Below are 21,332 nucleotides of genomic sequence, written 5' to 3' on the forward strand. Positions count from 1 at the left end.
AGGGAAAATCCAAGAATTGGAACTTAGAACTTGCTAGGCAAACCCATTACAAATCCGTGGCTCTTTCAGATTTGGTAAGCCAGTGGGAAAACCCAACTAAGTTGAAAGCCTGCTGGGCTTTTATTTACTACTATCTCCTCTCATCACCACCCTCCAACCTCCCCACCCCACAAAAGCCCCTAAAACACAACTTTTTTTTTTTTAATCTCCTAAATTGGTACAAATCAAACTCTAAATTTAAAAAGCAAAGCAAAACAAAACTGCTAATTATAAAAAGATGTGAGGGGAAAACAAAGTATTTGAATGGAGAGGAGTGGTAAAGCAAGTACAGAAGCATTTCTTACCAAAACAAAACAAAAGTAGGTTTCTTAACCAGTCAGTGAACAGTTAAACTAGTAAAGCACATTTGAATCCCATATGATGAAAAGTCAAAAGAAAAGATGACTTCAGTTTTAGTCAGATATTACTTTAAAAACAATAAAGTAGGAATAAAACAAAGGATTTAATACTGAAACTAAAAATAAAATTAGTCGCCTTTCCTACTTTATCCAGTTATACAGTTTTTTTTTTTTGTTTTTTTTTTTTTGTTTGTTTGTTTTTGCGGTATGTGGGCCTCTCACTGTTGTGGCCTCTCCCATTGTGGAGCACAGGCTCCGGACGAGCAGGCTCAACGGCCATGGCTCACGGGCCCAGCCGCTCCACGGCATGTGGGATCTTCCCAGACCGGGGCACGAACCCGTATCCCCTGCATCGGCAGGCGGACTCTCAACCACTGCGCCACCAGGGAAGCCCCAGTTACACAGTTTTGAGAGAAAAGAGGCACTGCTATAGGTTTACTTCCTAGATTAACATACAATATTAAAATCACGAGTAAGGACAACTGTCTCTTTTACTGAGCTCAGGGGAAATATAGAAATGCTTCCACATCCTGGGGTGCAGGGCTCTCTCAGCTTAGTGTGCCCGTAAAATATGTATCTCCTTTTCTTAAATGTACTAATTTAATGCCTGAAGTAACAGGCATTTTTAAAAGGTCATCAAGATCATATCTGGTTCAAAACATCAAAGGCAAAAAATCTGAGTTAGTAATTCCTGACTTAAATCTGGACATTCTAATCATATTTAGTCATAATTTACAACTCTGGATGATTGAAAAACCAATTCAAATTCAAAATTTGAAGTTTGCTTTCTGGAAAACGTCTGCAATAAACTCTATGAGATGAAAACTATAAAAATCAGAGCAGCATTTCCCAAAGTGTGTTTATGGGATATTAACAGGTTTCTATGATCAAATAAGTTTGGGAAATGTTGAATTAAACAAAGTTAAACAGGTTTTGTTAGTCCGGCCTTCTTGAGGCCCTTAACATATTTGATCAAATTTTTATGAGAAAGATTTAGTGTGCAGCATTTCCCCAAATTATTTGTCAATGGAACCCTTTTTTAACAGAATATTTTATGGAACTGGTACTCACAGAACATATTTTGCAAAATACCTAACTAGAAAAATAACACTGGGGAAAAGGTATTAAAATAATAATGGTTAAGCACTGTTGGCTCTTCTAAAATTCTCAAAGAAAACTAAGTCATTCATTCACTCATTCAACAAATTTATGCTGAGCACTTACAACAAACAAGAGAGCATTATAGGTATGGTGAGACAAAAGCTAGTAACACTGTACCAGACCTTTCCCCCTTTGCCACTAAAACAGACACCCCACACACCTTCCCACACACCCAGTACAGATATAAGTGCTCCAGGAATATTAGTCAGTGATTCACTACACTGCAAAAGGATTTAATTTTCACGATAAAAAATGCAAGTAGTTGGAAGCAAATATCAAAGCCATACAGGATACTTTTGAGAGATTTCCTTAAACTTCTCAGGAAAAAAACAGGATTTTCAAGGACCAGTTGGAGGAAAGAAAAATTCATAACTCTCAGTAGCTTTTGCAAATCCATAACCATAAAGTAGCCATATTTCCAATTAGCCAACGTGAGCTAGGAAGTTCATGACACAAAAGGGCAGGCATGGGTATGCTAAGACTCCTCTCTTCTCCATTTACATTAGCTTCTCTTCAAGGCCCAGAAGAAAGAGAAAACCTTAGCATCACATGGCAATCTATAGCAATTTACATATAGGCTAGTTTGACAGGGCTTTCTGGGGTAGTTTCAAAGACACTCGTTGACTTAAAAATAGGTACATGCCATGGGCTTCCCTGGTGGCGCAGTGGTTGAGAGTCCGCCTGCCGATGCAGGGGACACGGGTTCGTGCCCCGGTCCGGGAAGATCCCACGTGCCGCGGAGCGGCTGGGCCCGTGAGCCATGGCCGCTGAGCCTGCGCGTCCGGAGCCTGTGCTCCGCAACGGGAGAGGCCACGACAGTGAGAGGCCCACGTACCGCAAAAAAAAAAAAAAAATAGTTACACGCCAGTCAAATGATAAGTAAGGTCATATAAGTTCATTTACCCAGAACTACAGTAGACTAATAATTTATCTAAGTGAACTTCTCAAATTGCAGAAGTGCCAAAACCTTGGCACTTTTAAGTGCCAAAACTCTCTAAAATGTTGGTTTTTATAACTGAAATCATTCTGAAATATATACTTCCCTGACTTTTCAAACAATTCTGTTAAACGTAATTTAACTTTTTCTTGATCGAGTAGTATTAATCTGAGTATTAGTTTTTATAGTATATTACAACACGTTGATACCCTCAGGATTTTTGAGGTATTTGTCCCTCTATTAAATTTTCCTCAGCTTCTATTTCACACTTTAACCTTGCCTATATCAATGCTGTTCGAATTTAATGTCTACAGCACTGAAGGCTGCCAGGAGAAACTAGATAATGAAATCTATTAAATCAGTAACAATTTTACACAATTCTAATTCAGTAGGTTTGAGGTAAAAAGCAGTTGGCTCTGATCTCTTACAAAACAAAATGTATGAGGTTAATGATGCTATTTCCTTCTACTTTTTCACTGGCTTTAGGTTTACAGCTGTGTTCTGGGGGTTTTAAGTGCCAAAAAGACAGATCTTTTTTTTTTCTTTTTTTAAAAATGCAGAGCACTGGCTCTAGGTGCGTGGGCTGCAGTAGTTGTGGCGCACCGACTTAGTTGCTCAGCAGCATGTGGGATCTTCCTGGACGAGGGCTCGAACCCATGTGCCCTGCATTGGCAGGTGGATTCTTAACCACTGCGCCACCAGGGAAGCCCAAAAAGACAGATCTTATTTGCTGAACTCCTTATGCCAGAAATTTAATACAGCAATCTCATATATACCTTGTAATAATTCTAAGACAAAGAAGGTATTTATTATATCCCCAGCACTGATGGGGAAAAAAAAACTTAAACAACTTGCTTACAGCCACACAACCAAAGTAGTAAAAGCCAGGACCCTAATGTAAGTCTGATTCTAAAACCTTGCTTTTTCAACCATTTCACATTGTCTCCTAGAAAGGTGTTTCTCAAAGCTTATTTCAAGAATCACCTATGTTAGAATCAACTTGGATGCCTGTTAAAAACATAGAAATGGCTACCACTCTGAACTTGCTGTATAGGATTCCCCGGGGGAGAGTCCACGAAACTTAAGTTTTTAGCAAACGTCCCAGGTGATTTTGATACACACTAATGTTTGAAAAACCACTGTTTTAGAACATGTAATTTATGAAGTCTCAGTAGAGATGATAAGCGTTATAGCTTGAATTTCCTCCTGCAACTTGGGCCCAACTTTCTCAGCTTGCTTTATGGGCTCCGGTACCTTTGCCTATCTCTTAAACAGCCATGATGGGTTATGCTCTAAATCCTGTTCTTTTCCTGCTTTACAGTTTTCACTGGGCAACCTCATCCAATCCCAGGGATTAAATTCCTATCAATATGCTTGTGACTCATAATTCTCTATTTTCAGTCCAGCTTCGGAACTTAATATCCAAATCTTCACCTGCTCACTATACATGTTTCATCTCTTGAATGTCCTATAGGCACAATGAATATAACTTACCCACAATGGAGATCATCTTATTCCCATTCCCACTCTACTTGTGATCTTTCTTGTCGTGTCCTCCTTCTCAATAAGCAGTACCTCCACTAATTGAAGCCCCCAAACCAGAAAATTGAGCATCATTCTTAATTTCTCCCTTTTCTTCATCAACTGACACCACATTCTCTCCCTCTACCCCACTGCCATCTTCCAAAACCCAGTCAGTCTTACTTTCATTGCAAATATGCTTGCTTTCTCTTTTTTGCTGGCTATCAGAAAATATGCTTAAAACACCAACCACTCTCTTATCATTTAAAATATAGTATAAATATAGCAACTAAATAATTCGAAATCATTTAGCATCCCTATGAGTTGTGAGCATTTGTCATTTGAGGATCCCCAGCATCTAAGTATCTTTCCTATTTTAGTCCTGAGATCATCAGGGGGCAGAGCCAACTTCCCACCACAGAAGCTGGAGGGAGGTTTAGATTTTCCCTGTTCCAGATCAGTCAAGTAGATGCTCCAGCCTGGGACCTAAATCTGAACTGAATAACAAAAGAATCAGGGGAGAGCTCAGAATCCACTTCTGTTAGCAGTGGCATTCACTGATTGGTGGCAGTGCACAAATGCAACATCACGAGTCCCGGCTTGGCAGGGCCACCAGTGTGTCCCAGTCAGACTGTCCCTGGAGGTGTGGATTGGGCTGAAGTTCCAGCCACCTCACCTCCCTTAGTCCTTGACTGCTTTGCCGAGCCTGGTTGTTTAGCCTCCCCATCAACTCTGTCTGAGAGTTGATATTCTCCCAATAATTTCCTTTCCTGCATAAACAAAGTTGGTTTCTGTTGTTTATACCAATAATGCTAATTTGGTACCAATGGCTAGCAAACAGAAAGATATGAAATGTGTTCAGAAATTTTCGATAATATCTGCTTCTTATATTTAAAAAGGCCTTTCCCTCTTAATGAATAACTCAGTGCTATTTCCAAAAGTATTAATGCTCACTAGTAAGAAAGAGGGAAACATGTCCATTAATACTAAACCTCCCACTAAACTTTATCCAACTGATTAGTAAGTTGTTCTAAGCTCTCAGTTAAAGACACATGAACGTTTTCCTTGTTTATATAGCTCACAGAAATACAGCTGCCAATGCTAATTCAGTCACTTGAAATATACTTCCAGTGTTCCAAGTTATACCATGAGGAAATATCAAATTATTACTATTTTAAGTGAAAAATACTGTATGCCATATATATTTATTACTTAAGGGCTCCAAAGGGCTCTGAATAACAAACATAGGCAATATGTATGGGTCCAAAGGGAAGCACTTTAGTTAGAATTAAAAGTTTCGCTCATACGGTCTGGTGGCAGGAAATTTTAGGTATTTATAAAACCTTTTTTTTTTTTCCTTTAAAATAAAAGTACACTGCAAGTGGGAATTCCCTGGTGGTCCAGTGGTTAGGACTCCACACTTTCCCTCTCAAAAGCCTGGGTTCAATCCCTGGTCAGGGAACTAAGATCCTGCAAAACACAGCAGGCAAAAAAAAAAAAGTACGCTGCAAGCATAAGAACCAAGTGGTTTTTGTATACCGCCACACACTTTCAACCATAGGAATAAACTTGATTTAAAAAACAGTGTAGTATGAGGTGGCTGTGAATGGAGAATAAATAAATTACAAGAAATTAAATTTCTCGTAGACCGGAATTTAAAACCATGTTTCTAGTTTTTTTGGCTATACCTACTGTTTTCCTCCACAACTGAAATTCAGATAATAATTATGATATGGTCTATTAGACTACACATACAGCTATTGTTAAGACAAACATTATACAGGGGCTTCCCTGGTTGCACAGTGGTTAAGAATCTGCCTGCCAACACAGGGGACACGGGTTCAAGCCCTGGTCCAGGAAGATCCCATATGCTGCGGAGCAACTAAGCCCATGCACCACAACTACTGAGCCTGCGCTCTAGAGCCCGTAAGCCACAACTATTGAGCCCTGCGTGCCTAGAGCCTGTGCTGCACAACAAGAGAAGCCATCGCAATGAGATGCCCGCGCACTGCAACTAAGAGCAGCCCCCGCTCGTCGCAACTAGAGAAACCTGCACACAGCAACAAAGACCCAATGCAGCCAAAAAATAAATAAATTAAATAAATAAATTTTTTTAAAAAGATAAACATTATACAGAGAATATCTTAATATCCTACACATGTTATCCTCTTAGGGCCTCCTACAATAATTACAGAATTAATGACACTGCTGCTACCCATGCAACGTCATGCAACGTGAGAATGGCTAAAAACATAACCTGCAGCTCCTTCATGCACTTAAGGTGCTAAACAACTCTCTGGATTCCCAGCCACTCTCAGTTTCAAAACACATCTTGCCTCCAGTCTTACCTTCTTCTGACAGCTGTCAACGTGATCTTCCCAACATCCAAAGTTTGTCATGCCATCTACTTACCTGCAATGCTTAGAAACATTAACTGTCCCTTAGACAAAAAAGGCCAAACTCCTGACCAGGGAATTTACCAGCTTGGCTCCTCCTCTTCCAGTCTCACCAGCCCTCACTCACCTACTGCCCCAGTGAGCCGGCTCCTGCATATCATACTGTTTCATGGGTCCTCTGTGCCCACTCCTCTGAGCCAGTGTGTGATACCACTTAGCACTAATAATACCCGGCGCATAGATTTTCAAAGAATATTTACTGCTACAGATGTTGCTGTACCTATTACACACAGATAGGTACAGTAACATCTCTATATCTGTGTACTTACAGCAGTGCAGATCTATTAAAAATATATTACTTTCAATCTATCTATGTATACACACAAACACATCTCTTCAATCTATATACAGATGTATAGATATATTTTAAATCAAACTGTGTCCTGGTTTATTGCAAACCAACAGGACTCATCATCATGAGACCTTTAAATAGGACTTAGTTTGTACATAAATATTTCCCCATATTGATGAAGTCCTTCTAAGTATCAGATGTACATTTTAACTTTTCTGTACTGCTACAGGGTAATAAAGGTCTTTTATTTAACATTTATTTTGATAGAGTTTAAAGTTAGTATTTGCATATCAGAATTATTTCATTTCTATCATGTCAGAATTATTTCTATTTCTTAAGGAATAACAAAGATATTATCCTTCTTTACACAAACAAAATTATAGTATGAATTTTTTTAATATCAGATTTAATTTACATATTTTGTATATATTCATGATATAATTATAAAATGCTGATGCCCTGACCCAGGAATTTGCCTCTATCAAATGAACCAGGAAAAAAAGGTAAGCTTTTATGGCTGTTACTAAAGTTGTTGTTATAAAACAACAGAACTTCCAATTATACAAACACTGTCACTATAACAATAATTTTAAATATTAAAAGAGAACTATGATGCTATTTCAACATCAAAACACTTTATAATTGTCATCCACACTGAACAGCTATGTCCTATTTTTCCTATCAGTGGTGAAATAATGAGGGAAGTGAGAGAGCAGAGAGGTCAATTTCAATGAAAAATTTTACTTCCCCGCCAATGTAAAAGTTTTGTTAGTTTAAATTATCTGTATTAAGCCCAATTTTCTACTGACTTTTATTATACATTGAAAAGGTACTACAATGAAAAAGTTACAACCACATGATATAATAAATAACTTTTGATATACATTTAGAATGACTCTTGGTAGGACCAAGGCTACTTGCAGCTGCCACATACTAGATGGCACTAGAATTTTCTTTAATTGGGGACTTGGGGTAGGGGCAGCAAAACTCCTTAAGTGGGAAGGAAAGAGATGCTACAAACTACTCCCCCCTTAAAAAGTGGCAGGAGATAAGTTTCATAATGCTGATTCAAGATCATATGGAGGTTAAACAGAAAAACAAAAAACAAAAAACAAAACCCTGAGGGCTGGGCTTCCCTGGTGGCACAGTGGTTGAGGGTCCGCTTGCCGATGCAGGGAACACGGGTTCGTGCCCCGGTCCGGGAAGATCCCACATGCCGCGGAGCGGCTGGGCCCGTAAGCCACGGCCGCTGAGCCTGCGCGTCCGGAGCCTGTGCTCCGCAACGGGAGAGGCCACAACAGTGAGAGGCCCACGTACTGCAAAAAACAAAAACAAACAAACAAAAAAACCCCTGAAAACATGAGTTTGGAACAGGTTCCTAAATGGGCCATCATTTACAGGTGTGTTGGAAGGGCTGCTAACTACCAAGTTGTGGAAAGAACATGGCTTTGGAGCTGGAGGGGCCTGCACTAAATCCTCCATGTGCCTCTGAGCTTCCTGACAACCTCTCTTGCGTAGACTAGTTCAGTGTCACCCTGAATGATCCTGCCGACCCAATTTCTAACCATTCCAATCCATGCCCCACAATATTATCACAATTACTTCCTAAAAACCAATTCTGGTCATAGAGCTCTATGCTTAAAAGCCATATTCAAGATAAAATAGTTAGCAAGGACTTTATTCTCGTAAGGCTCTTGTCAATCTGATCCTAACCCACTGTTTTAGCCTTTTATACACCCTCCCCTCATTCACTGTATGCTCTGCCTTGATTCCAATTCTGATCTCATCCAAGGCCTTTCGAAACTCAGAATCTTTGCCATTCTGCTGCCTGGAATGCCCATTTTACCCTTTTGCATCCAACAAACTCCTCATTTTTTAAGGCCCAATGAAGGGTCCTCTCCACTAGGAAGTATTCCTTAACTCCCCCAGGAAATTACCCACCCCCCCTTTGTGATCCAAAGATATTTTATTTAAATCACTTATTGTACCGCATTGAAATTACCCACCCAGCCCCGAGTGATCCCATGACTGCCTCTCTTCTCTTACTGATACCCACACAACTCCAACTGTGAGTACCTGTAAGGCAGGATTATATTTGGATCCCCCATGCCCAGGATCTATCAAGTACCCAATAAATGTTTACCAAATTAAAAAATGAATAAATCACTGAGTGAAGGACTACCTTGATGGCAGTCTGAGCATCTAGGACCCAAGAAGTTTGATAAATGAGATTCATGACAATGAGATTCAAATGAAGAGGAAACAGATGAAAGGAAGAATGTGATTTCAGAAAGTGATAAAGTATGTTTTGTTAAGATATATGGGTGTGTGTGTGTGTGTGTGTGTGTGTGTGTGTATGAAACTTAAAGTCCCCAAATGGCCATGAATAATAAATACAGATAATATTTAGGGGTACAAAGGTAAGAGTATTATTTATGCTACAGGCTGGAACTACTCTTTCTAAGCCATTATTATCTTGATGGGTCAAAATGTTTTTTGGCACATACCGTAAGTTAGAAAATGTGAACTATGTATCTGTCAAACAGTAACAAAGTACAATTTAACCTAGTAAGTGGTATCCTCTGTGGTATCCTCTGTGCCTCTACAATCCATTTATCTAAATCCTACTTCGTTGGAGGATTATAGTTCTCATATATCTAAATAGCTCTTTCCAAAGTTTAGGTAAAGTGGTTCACATATACAGTAAACAATGTACAAATCAGCTATCTGATTTCACAAAAGAAAAAAATTTCATTTGACATGTACATTTTCTTGGAAAGAAAAGGACACAAAGGAAGGAAATTAAAATCATGCCAAACAAGCAGTTAAAAACTGTCTAAATATAGATTTTCCCCCCCCCAAGTCCCTAAAAGCAGAACTGGCCAAGAATTCCAAAGAACCACTAAAAACAGATCTGAAATCTCAATGGAAACAGGAGGCTTCATAGTGACAGATAGGGAAGAGTTTAAGGAAATATAAACCAGTTTAAGGAAATATAAACCAGCTCCTCAAAGATCCACGTAAAAAGGGAATGCGAGAATAGTAATTTTTTAAAAGCCGTGGTGGTAGTGTGGCTAAATGGATCACAAAGTACTTAAAATACAAAATTACAGGGGCTTCCCTGGTGGCGCAGTGCTTGGGAGTCCGCCTGCCGATGCAGGGGGCGCGGGTTCGTGCCCCGTTTCGGGAGGATCCCGCATGCCGCGGAGCGGCTGGGCCCGTGAGCCGTGGCCGCTGGGCCTGCGCGTCCGGAGCCTGTGCTCCGCAAATGGGAGGGGCCACGACAGTGAGAGGCCCGCGTAACGCAAGGAAAAAAAAAAAAAAAATACAAATTACAAAGAATGTTATTACCACAAGGCCTCATCAAGTAAGAATAGAAATGGGAATTTAACTAGTATCTCCCCCAAATAACTAGAATTTATTTACTAGCCTTTGAAATAAATATAAACATTCCCTAGATTTTGGGAAAACTCTTGCTAATCTTTGACCTGTTGGTATATACCAGTTAGGACTAGGAGTGAAGGAAACAGACATACGTATTCATTGATTTTTGAAGAAATTAGAAATGAGAAGACTAACTGAACCAAAGTCACAAGGATTTTAAACCTCCCTCCCCTGGTCTTATGAAATAGAAGACATTTCTTTATGAAAAAGCAAAATCTTGATCTCAATTCACAATACGGTACAAAATTTTATTTCTATAATAGTAACACACGTTTATGACCTATGATAATCATAATTGAAATTGGACTCTAAATTTTCTGATAAAATCACCTACTTAAGCCTTAGCAGAAGAAAGAAGGCTACCTGTTGATAGCTGTTTATAGTTTACACTTCACTGACTCCATTTCTACTTACGAACATATTGTAAATTAGTGACAGAATGCAAACTCGCCACTAAGTTAATTCTCAACTTGATAATCCCATTAACCAAAAGGTGAGACCAACTTCTAGCATCATGCATGTATTTAAACTTTATCTGAAATACAATAATCATATCTGCCTGATTTTATAATAAGGAAGAAAACCCTAAAAACTGCAAATAATGTCAAATGAAATATAAACTTCCAAACAACACTGATAAGAAACAATTTCATGGGAAAGTTTATATTCAGTGATATTGGACTTCTACATCTTTTTTTCTCCTTAAGTGTCCTTTCTGGAAATGAATGTCAGCTATTTATACACAACCCTTACTTTATAAGATTCAACTTCTGACCCGCTTTTCCTAGATAAAAGCAAAACTAAGAAAGCTTATATTCTTTTTTTTTTTTAAAGAATCAGATTTATATTTTATTTATTTATTTATTATTTTGTGTGTGTGTGTGTGTGTGTGTGTGTGTGTGCGTGTGTGTGTGTGTGTGTGTGTGCTACACGGGCCTCTCACTGTTGTGGCCCCTCCCGCTGCAGAGCACAGGCTCCAGACGCACAGGCTCAGCGGCCATGGCTCACGGGCCCAGCCGCTCCGCAGCATGTGGGTTCTTCCCGGACCGGGGCATGAACCCGTGTCCCCTGCATCGGCAGGCGGACTTTCAACCACTGTGCCACCAGGGAAGCCCCGAAAGCTTATATTCTTTAAATTTCGGTATTTTACGGCTTTATTTGTTCAAATAATGAACTTAAAATTATGTGAACTATGAGTAAGTCACTAATTAGCAAGTGAAGTTACAAAATGTATCATTGTTTCTAAATTAACATAGTGATAATAGTGGTTGAGAGCATGGACTCTAACCATCAATCATGTCTCAGTTCAAATCCCCAAACTGCCATTACCAGCTCTGTGACCTTGAACAAGTGACTTAACCTCCCTGTCCTCAGTTTTCCAAACAGTAAAATAAGTGGGACTAATGATGGTACCTACCTCACAAAGCTGTAGTTAACCAAGTTAATATAGCTAAACTGCTTAGACAGCTAAGGTGCTTAGAACAGTAACCTTGATAGATGTTTGCTGTTACTTAAATCCATAAAGGAAGCTGAGAAAGGTGTTGCACACGTTTCATTTTATCTAAATTTTTCTTTTAAAATATTTGAAGGAGAAAACATCCTTTCCTCCCTTCAAAACTCCCACAACCCTAAAGAAATTCTACAACTACCGCCTGGATGATAAATATCAATAATTCCTGAGGTAAAAGGCCACACGGATGAAAGTTATTTTTCTCTTTCCTAATTCAATAAAACACAATCGTGTTAACTTTTAGGGCATTCTGGAATTTGGAGCATTTGTCAAATAACAGAATTATTAATTACCCTTAGGCTATAATATTAAATTTTTTAGTTATTCTTTCTCCATTTGTCTTCAGCTTATTCTGCACCCAAAAGGTAGGGGGGTGGAGTAAAATGCCCCCCCAAAACCCTTATGCTGATATAACTGAAGGCCAATACTACCTTTATCACTTCCATAATAATAGAACACTGTTTTACTGAGAGCACACCACCGTTTCTGCCATTCAAATCCCAGAAAGCTGTGATCTACAATAAAGAGGGAAAAGGAACAGTTTAGATAATATATATTAATTACCTTTATAAATATAATGCAATTCCCTTATTGTAAAAGGAAAAATTAGTTAATATGATTTCTAAGGCTCCTTTTAGCTGTAAAATTCTATGACTAAATAATTTGTATCTTCTTTTCCAGGAGACAAACAAAAAACAAAACATAAAACAAAGCTAAAAGGAATACACTAGGAATGTAAATTGATACAGCCACTATGGAGAACAATATGGAGGTTCCTTAAAAAACTAAAATTAGAACTACCATACGACCCAGCAATCCCAATACTGGGCAGATACCCTGAGAAAACCATCATTCAAAAAGAGTCATGTACCACAATGTTCATTGCAGCTCTATTTACAATAGCCAGGACATGGAAGCAACCTAAGTGTCCATCGACAGATGAATGGATAAAGAAGATGTGGCACATATATACAATGGAATATTACTCAGCCATAAAAAGAAACGAAATTGAGTTATTTGTAGTGAGGTGGATGGACCTAGAGTCTGTCATACAGAGTGAAGTAAGTCTGAAAGAGAAAAGCAAATACCGTGTGCTAACACATATATATGGAATCTAAAAAAAAAAAAAAATGGTCATGAAGAACCTAGGGGCAAGAGGGGAATAAAGATGCAGACCTACTAGAGAATGGACTTGAGGATATGGGGAGGGGGAAGGGTAAGCTGGGACAAAGTGAGAGTGGCATGGACATATATACACTACCAAATGTAAAATAGATAGCTAGTGGGAAGCAGACGCATAGCACAGGGAGATCAGCTCAGTGCTTTATGACCACCTAGAGGGGTCGATATGGAGGGTGGGAGGGAGGGAGACGCAAGAGGGAAGAGATATGGGGATATATGTATATGTATAACCGATTCGCTTTGTTACAAAGCAGAAACTAACACACCATTGTAAAGCAATTAAACTCCAATAAAGATGTTAAAAAAAATAAAAAGGAATACACTACAGCAGAGATGGGACTGCTACATTTATGGGATCAACTACATGGCTAACAAACTTTCCTGACAGGAAACAGTCAGAAAGGTACTTGACTAAAAAGCCTTAAGATAATTGATTCATCAGGGTCTCATTTTCTCATCTGTCATAGAAAAGAGGGAGAAGTTGACCTAGATTTCTATTATCTCTTTCAGCTTTAAAATTCAGCTAAGAAAGCTAAGAAAAGCAAATGGAATATAAATAGGAAGGCCCAAAGGGACTACCTGAGAGATAAGCAGAATGGTAATGAAGAGACATTCCGCTTTTCATTTCCCGTATCATAACACCACCTCCATATTTCATTTTCATTATATATTGGGGTTGAAAGAGTGAGACCATATGGTCAACTCCCAATTACCATAGCCAATGGAAAGGAACACTGAATGAATAACAGAAAATGGCAGACAATATGCTAAGCTTGATCTGAACCGTAGCAAACATGGCGTATGCCAGGTCAGGTACAGATAACCCACTGCTCAGCTGGGTGGGATAAGCGTGAGAAATCCCATCCTTGAGAATACAGTCATGGCCCACAGCTGCCCTCCAAGAGGCAGGAAACAGCTCCTGAATCATCTACAAATAACCAAGGTTGACAACAAAAAACCTGACCAAATGTTTTATTTTGTTATTAAAAATTTAGAGCTGAAAGCTGTATTTTGTGGTTTGGATAATATCATCACGTTTTCTTACAGTCTTAGATTTTTAGGTTTTTCATTAGAATCATATGATTTACCTTTTCTGCGTTTTTCAAGGTAGCCAGCCTTTAACACAAAAGGAAGGTCCTGTGCTGCAACTGGAGGGAACTGGTTCCCTACGGAAAGTAAAGGGGAAAAAGCAGTGAGTAATCCATTTTAGAAAAATCAAGTATCAGATCTCATAGATTCAGTATACTTTTAATTACCCAAATTAATTAAATCCAAGTCTATTAGCTTTGTTTCAGATCCATTCCATAGATTAGTCCCTCTTCTCCTTCTGTGAATCTCAAGAGCAGAAAAATGTTCTGTATCGTTATATCTTAATATATTATGTTCCCAAATACACAGTAATATTATGTAACAGAATGAACTCTAAAGGGCAATATTTTTCGACCTACATTCTATAATGAATGGACTAGGAAACTGTTATAAATAAGTGCAATAAACGCCTGAAAGAGAAGTTAGGAATATCAAATAAATCATATAAGCTTCTTTACATTGGATTAACTCTTCAAGAATTTTGATGCATATTAATTCTTGCCTACATAAGAATGCCTATCCCTACTTGTACCTAGTAAATATTCTCTCTTCCTGGTTATACTCACAGAGAAATCTTGTGAATGAGTATGCTTTAGGGTTTTCTAGGGCATTTGAGAGTCTAAAACTAGGTAGATAGATCTGATAGAACTATCATAAACAAATATTAGATACTTAACAAAAATTTATAGATTAAGCCGAAAGCTAAGTCAATTAGAAATCATATATTCATGATCATGCATGGTCGGTTGCTCAATAATTTCACAGAGTTCAATATTTTTACAGACTTCATTAGAAATATACTACAGTTGCCTCAGCATTTTACTAGAACTCCAACAAGTGAAAATAACCAATCTAATGAAAGTTTCTATGGAATACACCAACAGAAATAGTTTTAATATAGTTTATGATAAAAAGTGTTTTGATAGGAAGTTTGTTATATACAAATTCATCACAGAATTACCAACTGGGTTTTTAAAAAATATCCAGTAGTTATAAAATCATAGTTATTTTTCCTTAAGAAATAAAGCTTCAAATTAAAGCACTAATTTCAGTTCCGTGGTGGATCAATTTTGCTCAGTAAACACAAAACAATATCATTAAAATATATTTAAAATGGGGACTAATTTTGAAATACATATAAAATTTTAGGGAAAGCCAGTGTAAATGTTTGAATAGTTGTTCAATCAATGTATCCATTTGATCCATTGAAGGTAGAAGTTGTATAGTATAATTTTTTTGTACATAAAATAAAAATCACATAAAGAAATCTCATCAATGTGAACAAGTCCTAGTTAACCACTAAATTAAAGAGGGTGACTGTAGTTTGATTTGTTTTTTTAAAAGAAAAGAAAAACAATGATTAACAGCACTTTTTAAATTAAACTAGGTTACACTGACAAAAAATAAACATAGAAATAGTGTATCACATAGAAATATGAAATTTTAGCCAATATAAAACCATTTGGGAAAGTTTGCTTTTTCTAATTAAGATTCCTGAAAACAAAGTATTCACTTCTTCAACTAAGCAAGACCATAGTTTAGTTTCTGTGGAAGTATGCTTGTGCTCAGTCTTTTATATAACTGGCACATAGAGTTCTTAAGTGAACTACACAAAATTTCTTTGGGAAGAGCATCATTTGGATGACATTTCAGAATAAGAAAGCAAACATATTAATTAAATACTTTAACATGATTGTTGTATGTCATGAAAAAATTTCCAAGTGGTTTGTCCACAGTGGTAAAAATAAGATTCACTGCAAACATCCTATAAATAATTTTGTATCTTTCAGATGATGGAAACAAACTCTTAAGCACTGTCCATTCTGGATGAAATTAAACTACACAAGGAAGAGGCAACTTTTCAGTCTTCAGGTCTGATGTAATTGGGCATGGGGAGGCATTAATTACCTCTACTTGTCCCATGACCCTCTCATATCCATTGATGCATAATGAATGTTCTTTACATATAAAATAAATGCTCTAAATCTTAAGAAGAAACTTTATATTCTGAAGAGAAATGGGTACCTTTAGCATAGCTTTCAACTTTAAAAAGTTACTGGTCAAAAGAAAAAAAAAAAGGAGGGGGAGAAGTGGAAGAGGAGGAGCAGGAAAGGAATTGGAATTTACAAAGGTGAACATATACATAACCTGAAGCTTTTGCTTTAAGAAAAATGTTGATTAAATTTCTACCTGATAAATCAATAAAATCTGATGTCACAAGCAACACTTATTCTGAATAAAAAATTCATGTTTCTAATATAAAATCTTTTGTTTGATTCCTAGAGGGAAAAAAGGCAAATTTTCAGACTGAAATTTCGTTTTTCTAAACCTCTTTTGCTATTTGTCCAACATCTAGGATTTGTTTAATATACATGTGAATTTTTTTTAAAAGTGTATTAATAGTAATCCCTTTAGATACTTCAGATTTTAAGTTCTTAGAAGAACCATGTGACTTGTATAACACCATAAACATATAAACAATTAATACTTCTTGATATAAATTGAAAATTTGTAACAAGATATAAAAAGTAGTAAATTATCTTTAAAAAACATGAACTCTCACATCATTTAGACCTCATACCACTACACCTACAATGATCAACAGTATGTCACCATTTAAGAATATTCACATTGATTCAAAGAATTAAGACTACAAATGCAGGTATAATAATACATGAAGAAAAGAAAGGTAAGGCTAATATAAACCTATCTGGAAGGCATCAACAAAGAGCTGCTGAACATTTGCCAAACACAATTATATTATCTCACTATTTACAACATTCCAACAAATTCACAATTATATTATCAGCTCTGTTTCACTATCAAAATTCACACCCTTGTCCCAAAAATAAGTTTAGCACTGAGCCTTAATCCTCTGGCACATAGTAGGCATTCAGTAAATGTTGGCTTTTATTAATTATAATTAAATATTATTATATTTAGTATAACTAAATATTAATTCAAATGAATGGATGCCAATGTACATGTAAGACTAATGTTGCTTAGGGAATTTTAATCAGAAAAATGGAAAAATGTATGATTTGGTAACTGCATGAGTTAAGCATTGTAGTTATTTTAAAAGCAGCTCAAAGATTTCCTTTTGGTTACATGAAAGTGGTTGATGAAGAAATTATATCCTAACTCAGAGGAGAAAAATTAACCTATAATCCAGGACAGCTTATTTATACTGCAGACGGTTACTGATACATGGCTTCCTTAAGCGGCCACAAATGTTCACTACCCTGAGGAAATAAACACATACTGAATAGACTAGTCTTCTTTTTATAAAATGAGCATGTATTTCTTATATAATAGTCCTACTTTTCTAAAGACGATCAATATTAGACATTAAAACTAACATCCTACAAGAGCAGACAAGGAATGGGTCTTCTTCCAGTTGGACATTTGGGAAGCCGAAGTATACAAAATGGTAACAAGGTCACAAAAAATTCAAATAAACAAGTGTCACGTGCCTACTATATTCCTATTAACTCAGTAGGAGAAAGGAAGTAGTGGAGTCCAAATTTCTTATAGTTAGGTAGGTATTTTATTCACAAGACAACTGTTTTTAAAAGATAACTCAAGAATTCTAAACTGTGTCTGGAAATCTTTGCCTTAAAATCAAACTGTGTATATAATGGACATAGTCCACCGGCAAGCTAAAAGAATGGAGTCTAGAATCTGAGAAATGGAGAAGAGTTCCAAAGTATGAAAATAAAAAACAAATTACCTAAAATCTAAGTAAGGTATTACCCAATTTTAGCAATTTTATTAATCTATTAATAGTTTTAACTTTTTCCCTTAAGTCTAGGGTAAAAATACTAGAACGCTTAAATATATCCAATGTATTTAAGAAATAAGTTTTATCTTTAAAAATGTTTTAAATATTAAAAATAATTATTTCAACTTCAGAGAAAAATATAAACTGTCTTAGGCAAGAAGTATCTATCACTTAGGCTTATTTCAGATGTTAAGTCGGTTGGGTATAAAACCAATCTTGGCATTAACAAGGTATGCAGTTTCATTCCTATATGCAAGACAGGGAACGGTGGAAAAATAGGTCCAGATCACAGAATGCTTTAGTTGGAAGAAAAGGCCTAGAACAGCATGGAAACCCCTTGAGTAAAAGAGGAAGTTAGGGTAGGGAAGAGAGAGAGTTAAGAGTTGGGGGAAGAAAGAATTAGAATTGAGGGGAGAAAGAGGTCCTGTCATCCTTTCTTTTTTGTACCTCTTTTCTTAAAATAATCTAAAGAAATAAACTTTGTTTAATTCACAAATTTATCCAGCATTAGGTGTCTCAATGCCATATTCCTGAGCCTTCTCCAACACTGACATGTCTTCTAATCCACTCCTCCCCTGCCACACACACAAACCCATATTAACTGTATCCTACCCAGTCTGACACCTCTTTAAACGCATTTATTTTTCTAAGACTTAGAGTGAGGCATCACTTCCAAAGTGCAACTTAAAAGTGAAGATTTTTTAAAAATCTGTACAAGTCTTAACTACTGAGTTCTGGAATTAACTTTTTATTCAGTTTTCTTTCTACCTGCTTGGCTCTTAATGTGGGACTCTCAACAGGTGTCAAGGGAGGTGAGTGATTCAGAGACCTTTTCAAAATAGACATCTGTTTTTCATTATCCTTATTTTTTAATATGCAACTTGGTGGTGACCAATTTAAATGCTCAATTTCTATGAAATCTAAAGCATCATTTTAGCATTAAAAATTATTACAATACTATGAGCTTCACTATATTAATATGATCACAGTTTTATGGTTGTTCAATCTACAATTTGTACAAAATCCTACTAGGTTTCTGAGTCTCATCTTTTACTGGCTTTTTCCTTTGTTACTTGGCATTTGCATAGTTTTCAACACGAACATTAAATTTGCAATAAGTTTCCCTCCACCTTCACACAGTTGATGATTCCTTTTCCCTAATATTGGAAAAGAAAGGAGATACATATAAAAAAGATTGCTTTTGCTCATAAGAATTTTCACTCTGAATCAGGATCTTGGTCTAGTCAGTCAAATATTCTGCCTGTTAACCACATGATATGACTGTTTTCCTTGAACTGCAAAAAGTTAAGGACAAGTCCCTCAACAATATCTTTTCTCCCTCTCAATTCACATGAATAAAACATCCATGAGTTTATCTTTTTAAATTCTTCATTTTCATCTGATAGCTGGGATACTGAGTTCCATAAATTGGCCACCTCTTGTGGGGAGACAGTGCTTTCTTTTATCGTCTCTAAACTTATATGTGATCAATGTTTTAAAATGCCTTGTCTGGCATTCCTGTCATAGTTTCTAAATTTTAATTAATCAAAATTAACAAATAACTTCATTTTTTTTTTTTTTTTTTTGCAGTATTTACCCACTTAACAATTGCTTTATATTCAAAACACATATTAGCCTTCAATTTTCCAAGAAGAGTAATCTTTTTAGTTTCTCATTTCATGCTGGCAATACTTTCTCCTACCCTGATCAACTCAATGGTTACTTTATTGGCTAGGTTAACTGCTCCAGTTCAAATTCATTTTTCCTAAGAAAAATTCAATAGAATTTTATATTTCATTAGAATTGAAGTATATTTTCAAGTGTCAATATTTCATGCATTATAGTTTTGTATAAAGGTAGAAAAATGCTTTCTGTTTTGTTTCCTGTATATTTCCCAATGATGTGTTTCTTACACACATTTCCGGCTGAAGAGTACATTGGGTATTTAACTTCAGGAAACTGTCTATAAACGAGCTTTGTTCCCAGAGGTATTACTGACTCGGAACTCATTATTCTACAGGTGCAATTTAATTACACTTTACTTCACACGAACTTAGATGACATGTTCCCTATTTCTATAAAATATATAATAGATACAAAGACACAGAGTTGCTGACACTTTTTAAAATTAATCTAAAAGGTTTTAGAGTGCAAAAATTCACTAATATACCTGCAAAACAAAACATAAAAGACTATTCCCTAAAAGAGAGAGAAACCTAAACTCAACTTGGATACAAATATTAAATAAAATATTTAATCCACATGGAACATTTGGAATCTCAAATCTTTTTACCAGTTTTTTTAGTGGCAAAAAAAAAAATTTGTATTCAAAGGACACATCAAACAATAATAACCTTTAAGAAAATAACAACTACAGTAACTAAAAGATTACTACTTATGTTTCTTTAGCATAGTCCTTTTACAGAGCCTATTTTCTCACTTACCACTATTACTCTCTTCAGAAAGGATTAACCAATGAACATACTAGTACTGGTAATCTCTAAGGCTATCATGACACTCTCTTTTTTTTTTTAAAAAAAGGCTCATATTATGCTTAGACACAAAGATGGACAACTTCCAATTAGTAGGACCATAGAATCCCCAGGGGTGGTTAAGCCTTGGGTACAGGCTTTAAAGACTGATAAGGTCCATGTGATGACACCAGGGACAAAAACAGAGGTTGCAACTCACAGGTTTGCTACCTTCTAGTCTCTCTACCCACTCTGTAAAGTGGCAAGTCATTCTGAAAGCTACCCAGCAAAAACTGAATAACTATTAGGGTAATTCACATTTGCCTTTATTAGCTCTGCTTCTTGATATGGAAATTCCAATAGCCTCATGAGAGTCTTCAATTGGTCTATCTGAAACCAAAGAAGACAATAACTCTTTTTTTTTTTTTTTTTTTTTTTGGCGGTACGGGAGCCTCTCACTGTTGTGGCCTCTCCCGTTGCGGAGCACAGGCTCCGGACGCGCAGGCTCAGCGGCCATGGCTCAGGGGCCCAGCCGCTCTGCGGCATGTGGGATCTTCCCGGACTGGGGCACGAACCTGTGTCCCCTGCATCGGCAGGTGGACTCTCAACCACTGCACCACCAGGGAAGCCCAGAAGACAATAACTCTTAATAACTCTTAATATTATAGCATATGCTTGCAGGAAATGCTTCATGAATATGATCCAAAAGATATATCAAGTGCCTGTTCAGAGTCCAATCAAAAGCTATTTTATATCAAAAATATAAATACATATGTAATTGTGGCTGATACTAATTTTCATGGAAATCTATCAAAATATGTAAAATTCAAATGGCAATAATAGAATAATTAAGAATCAGAATTAAGAGAAATCTAAAATCACGTGGGTTCACCAATATCCACTAAAATAATAGTCAAAAAGCCATAGACTGAAAGTATGTGTGGATTATGTTATCCATAAAGTTATATCATTCACTTAAAACTGCTTCTTTTACTTGAGAGTACTCTTAAGTGTATGACCAGGATTTGAACTATCTAATGACATATCTGAAGATTTTTTTTTTAGATATAGGACCACTGTCCTTAGCTCA

General features: G+C 36.6%; 1 protein-coding gene across 1 annotated transcript in view; it reads right to left on the reverse strand.

Annotated features, from left to right (window-relative positions):
• SKAP2 (src kinase associated phosphoprotein 2) overlaps positions 1 to 21,332 on the reverse strand; it is a 153,795-nt gene that overhangs the window by 56,379 nt on the left and 76,084 nt on the right. Inside the window, exons 5-6 of the mRNA XM_007466073.1 lie at positions 13,990 to 14,067; positions 12,151 to 12,234 (exon numbers count right to left, since the gene is read on the reverse strand). Coding sequence (XP_007466135.1) covers positions 12,151 to 12,234; positions 13,990 to 14,067 — 162 coding nt within the window. The remainder of the gene's footprint in view (positions 1 to 12,150; positions 12,235 to 13,989; positions 14,068 to 21,332) is intronic.

This window comes from Lipotes vexillifer, unplaced genomic scaffold (assembly GCF_000442215.2).
Source record: "Lipotes vexillifer unplaced genomic scaffold, Lipotes_vexillifer_v1.1 scaffold150, whole genome shotgun sequence".
In the NCBI taxonomy this organism is placed as follows: Eukaryota; Metazoa; Chordata; class Mammalia; order Artiodactyla; family Lipotidae; genus Lipotes; species Lipotes vexillifer.